The sequence below is a fragment of the Bombyx mori genome, chromosome 2 (genome assembly GCF_030269925.1).
Source record: "Bombyx mori chromosome 2, ASM3026992v2".
In the NCBI taxonomy this organism is placed as follows: domain Eukaryota; kingdom Metazoa; phylum Arthropoda; class Insecta; order Lepidoptera; family Bombycidae; genus Bombyx; species Bombyx mori.
The window spans coordinates 4,188,993-4,195,244 of NC_085108.1; the positions used below are offsets into that span (position 1 = coordinate 4,188,993).

Consider the following 6,252-nt stretch of genomic DNA (forward strand, 5'->3'; position numbering starts at 1 on the left):
CATTCATCTCATATAGTTAGAAGAGTTAAGGTAGTATAGTTTTAGAGAGAGAGAGAGAGAGAGAGAGAGAGTATTATTAATTGTACACCAAAAAACAAATAAACAGTGCGATACATTAAACACAAAAAAGTACAATTGGCGGTCTTATCGCTAAGAGCGATCTCTTCCAGACAACCATCAGGTGGACAAGAATCATTTGGAAACGAACTACGCGCGGTTTACCATTCCAGTGAAATACATAATATACATATATGTACACATACATATACACATACATACACACATTAATGTTTTTTATGTTTTAATGTTTTTTATTTATTTATTTATATATATATTGCTATGATTAATGATGAGATTACGGCCACCTATTGTTAAGTGGCCATCAGAGCCTATAGACGTCAACAATGTAAATGCCACTACCCGCCTTGAGACATGAATTCTGAGTCTCAATTTTATAGTACATTACTGCTTCACGACAGACATAGGCAGAGTGGTGGTATATACCCGTGCGGGCTCACAAGACGTCCTACCACCAGTAATTACGCAAATTATATGTTTTGCGGGTTTGATTTTTATTACGCGATGCTAATGTTCACCGTTGAAGTCATTAGTGAATATAAATGACCAGAAAAAATGGTACTTGCTCTCTGGATTTGAACACAGGCACAATCGCATCGCAAGAGACGAATGCACCGGGCGTCTTATCCTTCAGGCCACGACGACCTCAAAATGTTAAATAAAACTATTTCTTAAGTTTCATTCCTCCTTGCGTCGTTCTCCTCATTACTGTGGGTCGTGACTCCCTCGATGCATCAATCTCTTCCGTACGACTGCTCTACATCTACTGAAATTCTTGGCCTCGTGGAGGGTATCGTGGAGCTTTTGGATTACTGGTGGCTCGGAGGCCTTTTCAGTTTCACCAGGACAGGTGGGCGAGCAAAGGCTCAGCCAGGAGGGGTGGAATTAGCTAACAGCTAAAACGATCTATGACCTGTTTCAATTTAAAAAGTACATCACTCAAGTCAGATTTGTCAAGTTTCATTTGATTTATTTATTACAGGTGTTTTTGTCAATCAGAAGAAGGTGAGAGGATTTTCGGCGAAGTCCTGAATCTAGGTTCATCAACAGAACGGAATATGCACTGTGGTTAGTTTTATTATTAAGTTAATATCACGGATGGGTAATCTCATAGTAGAGCCGTGTATATGTTTTTTTTATTTTTTTTTATTGCTTAGATGGGTGGACGAGCTCACAGCCCACCTGGTGTTAAGTGGTTACTGGAGCCCATAGACATCCACAACGTCAATGCGCCACCCACCTTGAGATACAAGTTCTAAGGTCTCAAGTATAGTTACAACGGCTGCCCCACCCTTCAAACCGAAACGCATTACTGCTTCACGGCAGAAATAGGCAGGGTGGTGGTACCCACCCGCGCGGACTCACAAGAGGTCCTACCACCAGTAATTGCCGTGTATTCTTGTTCCGTAATTGTTGCCGTGAATTCTCCCTCGGACCAGTATTACAGAGATTTAATGTCTCCCATAATAGAAGCAATCCCGCTAAAATCTTATACGTCGTAACGACATTATTAAGGGCTACCTACTTATGTCGTGAAGCAGTAATGCATTTCGGCTTGAAGTTTAGGGCAGCCGTTGTAACTATACTGAGATCTTAGAACTTATATCTCTAGGTGGGTGGTGGCATTTACGTTGTAGATGTCTATGGGCTCCAGTAACCACTTAACACCAAGTGGGCTGTGAGCTCGTCCAACCATCTAAGCAATAAATAAATAAATAAATAAATGGAATGCAAATACCGTAATATGTTACTTGTTCGTTGTATTACTCGTTTATAGCCTTGGATTTTTTTTCTCAACAGGATGCTCCCGTTTAAGTTGGAAGATCAAGAAATCCATTCAGACAGGGGTTAGGCTGCCGGTCCTGACTCCTAGGTGCACGGCTGACGGTAACTTCCATCCGATCCAGTGTATCGGCAATATTTGCTATTGTGTCGATACCGTAACGGGCATCATTGAGGAAGGAGATGGAAAAGAAATTGACCTCGACGAGGAGCCGGTCACAGAGTTGGAATGCTGTGAGTATGCGCACTATTGTGGATTAGGGAAGGCATTTTAACATACATCCCGAGTCGGTAGTGTGGAGATTTGTGAAAGACTGTATACGGCATTCGCAGTGCGTTTCCAGAGATCTTTTGTGTCATGTAAAATCCGGGTTTGCAAAGAACTGACTACCAGGGTGTTTCTTGAGCGCTTCTTCTTCTATATCGTTCCCTCACTACTGAGGATCGCGACCACATGTGACGTTCTTCCACTGTGCTCGATCATGGGTGGCATGGACTGCTTAATACAGACTACCACCAAGTGCTTCCCTTACTAGATCTGACCATCTGGCTGGTGTTCTGCCCACGGCATGCTTGCCCTCTATGTGACCCGCAATTATGAGCTTCTCTAATTCATGTCTTGAGCGCTTAGGCATTTGTATCTTCAAGGGTTTAGGGAGAGTACTCAGCGGTAGGCAGCGTCTTGACTATGACTCTGGCATTGCTAAAGTCCAACAGTAGTAATAAATAAAATAAAGGAAACTCAAGGAAGAAAGAAAATTCAGCTCTTTGAATCTATCTCAAACTCAACTTTGCTAATCACCAAGCTGTTAAGTTTCTAACGGGGCCCACGGAAATTACGGGGGCTCCTGGTATTTTATGATACTACTGGATACCATTGATTTTACTGGTGGCAGGACCTCTTGTGAGTCCGCACGGGTAGGTACTACCACCCTGCCTATTTCTGCCGTGCAGCAGTACTGCATTTCAGTTTGAAGGGTGGGACAGCCGTTGTAACTATGGAACTCATATCTCAACGTGGGTAGCGGCATTTACGGTGTAGATGTCTAAGGGCTCCGGTAACCACTTAATACCAGGTGGGCTGTGAGCTCGTCTACTCTAATATACAATTAAAAAAAATGTATGCACTTCAAAATTTATCATTAACTGTCAACAAAATGATTTTTTAAAATCTGAAATGCAATGGATTAAAATCCAATGAGATCCATTTGGAGCTCGAGAAACCCAAATGGGGATGCGAACGTATAATAAATCAGTGTATCTTTTTGAACTACAGACAATCCTCGTCTGGATTTCTTCCCCGAATTCAGTAGAGGCGAACCGCCCTACCAGTATACGACGCCTTGTCTCAAAGACGTTACGGAGAAGATAGACATGTTCTTGCAGAGCATAGAAGATGGGTTCATTGTGGATTACTTCAACAGCTTCCCAGAGTGCAAGCCTGACGGAACCTACGGTACTGTCCTCGAGAACAGTGATGGAATGTGAGTATCATAAATTAAAACCGTATAATTAAAATGCAGTTTCAAAGTCTATTTTATTTACGCTCTACTGGTATTATATGTTTTTGGTTTCCTTTAGAAATGCGGCTTTGTTTCATTTTCCCATATTTGTGCACTTTCACAGATATTAAACAGTTAATAAGCCACCGTTATTACACATTTAAACCTGAAGAAACACTAAATAGACAAAATAAAACAAATCACACAACTTTACTCCTCGCGTTCCCGCCAAAAAGTCATATTGTCTTTTAAAATACTAACCATAGATACACTGAATATTAAGTGAATAATATCTATGATCTATATCGATACTTCCTCACATTTATCGTAAACTTTTCTTTAGAAATGAGGTAGAAATAAGAAATGAGGCTCGATATGGAAGACGAAACTCCGAAATCCTTGGGATTTTTATGTTAGTTTATATACCTAGTTAGTTTAGTTTATAGCTTTTATAAGGACAATAGGAAAAGCGAAAGTAAATCGTAAAAGTAGTTATTACTAGATTTTTATTTTAATTGAATTTGTAATTTTGCCTGCGGAGTGGGTGAAAACTCTGTAAAACAGAATTGACTAGTTGGCGACAGGTAAAGTATTCTTACATCAGAAACTTCGTTCGCACAGACGATCTTGTGAACAATCACTCTTTAGACATTCGTAGATTTTATTAGTTTTGTTGAAATGCGTTGCACAAGTAAAGTTAGAAGCTTGAGAGATCTTGAAATCGAGAGAGAACTTGCGGAAGTGTTTGTGAAAAGATTTCAATGGCGATTTTATATTTCGGAACCTAAATGGTATGTGTTATTTCCAATTTACAGGAAAATATGTGCCGATCAAAGAGGCGTTCAGATAAAAGATTATGAAGCAAAACCAGATACGCCAGAATATGAAGCCATGAATTGTAGTAAGTAGAATTCATAAAACAAAATGCTGAGCCACCTATTGGTGAATCGCAAATCTTAGTAGCATTTTTTTCTGTGGAAACTATCAAGGTTTTATGTGGTATAATTCCCAGAATCTCGATATATATATTTTGTAAAGATTTTATGTCCTGTTAACAAAACCTTTGAGCCAAGTCATATATTTTCTTCTAGCATTCTATTATAATAAGAAAAGTGAAATAAATCGAAACGAGATAATGATCGATTAATTTAAGACTTTAATCAATTGGGATGAAATCATTCCCGATTCTGCGGAAAGAATGGGAAGCAGTCGACGTCGCCCCAAACACGTCATTTCGGATCCTCCCGATCCACTACCGGTGCTTTTAGGTACCTCAAGCACCGGTTACCGTTCTCGTCGAACCCGTCGCTTGCAACGAAGGGCTCGACGAGTAAATCAACCCTCAGACACAGCCCACTGAGTTTCTCGCCGGATCTTCTCAGTGGGTCGCGTTTCCGATCCGGTGGTAGATTCTGCGAAGCACGGCCCTTGCTAGGGTTCGTGTTAGCAACGTCGTCAGGTTTGAGCCCCGTGAGCTCATCTACTAGTTAAGGTTCCGTTGAAATAGCCTCTCAAGGCGATCAGCTTAGGCAGGCAAAAAAAAGGTATGAAATGAAATGAAATGACTGTATAGATCAAGTAAAATGCTGGTGATTTACTAAGACTTTTCAGTAGGCATTTTGTAAGAACCCGAGAAGTTATTACACATTTAAAGCTGAAGAAAAACTTATTGAACAAAATAAAACAAATTACACAGCTTCGCTCCTCACGTTCCCTCCAAATTGTCCTCAAGACATTCTCAAGTTATTGTCATTTAGAATGCTAACCATAGATAATACACTGAATATTAAATGAATAATATCTATGATTGATATCGATACTTCTTCATATTTGTACAATGTAAATGTTTGAAATGTTTCAGATTGTGCACAAACATCACTCGTAATGGCAGATGCTCTTGAAAAACCAGTCTGTTGTAAGAACGGTAATTTCCGTCGCATACAATGCCGGCGAGGGATGTGCCGTTGTGTTGATACCGATGGTAGACAAGTAGGAACGGATTCGAGTGATGTGACTAGACTTCCCTGCTTCACGGCAAACTGGCGAGATTGTTAGCTATTAAATTTGAAAATGAAGAAGAAAAAATATTTGTAACGACATTGCTTTTTTGTAAAAATAATGGTTCAGTTGTACAGTCTGTCTTAGTTTCAAACCTACGTGAAGTTTTTTGTTAAGAAACATAGTTTTTTGGTATAATGAAGTCAAATGGAAACCTTGATCAGGACGCCATTCTGAATTTATTTCGTAATGTTTACACAAACAAATACCAATACTTGAAATAACAATACTTTTATAAATAGAATCACTTGATCAAAATTGATGTTTTTATTTATCTTACATTTGTAATTTGGAATCAGCAATTTGGAATTAAAAAAGTTTTTGGGGCTTTATAATTATTATCAATATTTTCTATCAACTAGTTCATTTTTTTATAGCTTAGATAAGTGAACCAGCTCACGGCTCACCTGGTAAGTGGTTACCGGAGCACATAGACATTTACAACTTAAATGCCGCCACCCACCTTGAGATATGAGTTCTAGTCTCATAATAGTTATAACGGCTGGTGAATTACTGCTTCACGGAAGAAATATGCAAGGTGGTGATACCTACCCACGCGGACTCATAAGACATCCTAGGTACCATCAGTAAATCTCTTAAAATCATCTTACTCCAATAACCTTTCGTTATGAAATCCTTCGTCACTTTGAAAATAACACGACCCTATCATACCGCCTCTAGATGGGCCTCGTATTATCACAATAGTTCCGTGTGTGTGAGTTTTTTTAATTTCTCGATCTACGTTTGCTGCTAGAGGCGCTGTTTCAAGTTTGAGTTAACTTTTACGCGATCGAGAAGTTAAAAAGCACGCACTAAGCACACAGTACTAAAA

The 6,252-nt window shown here is 39.5% G+C and overlaps 1 protein-coding gene across 2 annotated transcripts in view; it reads left to right on the top strand.

The window, feature by feature from the left end:
- Nucleotides 1–5,678, top strand: part of LOC101735440 (uncharacterized) — a 29,319-nt gene extending 23,641 nt beyond the window's left edge. For both annotated transcript variants that reach the window (XM_038015764.2, XM_004933229.5), the window contains exons 5-9: nt 1,061–1,146; nt 1,879–2,094; nt 3,137–3,344; nt 4,178–4,263; nt 5,224–5,678. In XM_038015764.2, the coding sequence (XP_037871692.1) occupies nt 1,061–1,146; nt 1,879–2,094; nt 3,137–3,344; nt 4,178–4,263; nt 5,224–5,417 (790 nt within the window). In that variant the 3' untranslated portion in view covers nt 5,418–5,678. The remainder of the gene's footprint in view (nt 1–1,060; nt 1,147–1,878; nt 2,095–3,136; nt 3,345–4,177; nt 4,264–5,223) is intronic.
- The last annotated feature ends 574 nt before the right edge of the window (nt 5,679–6,252 follow it).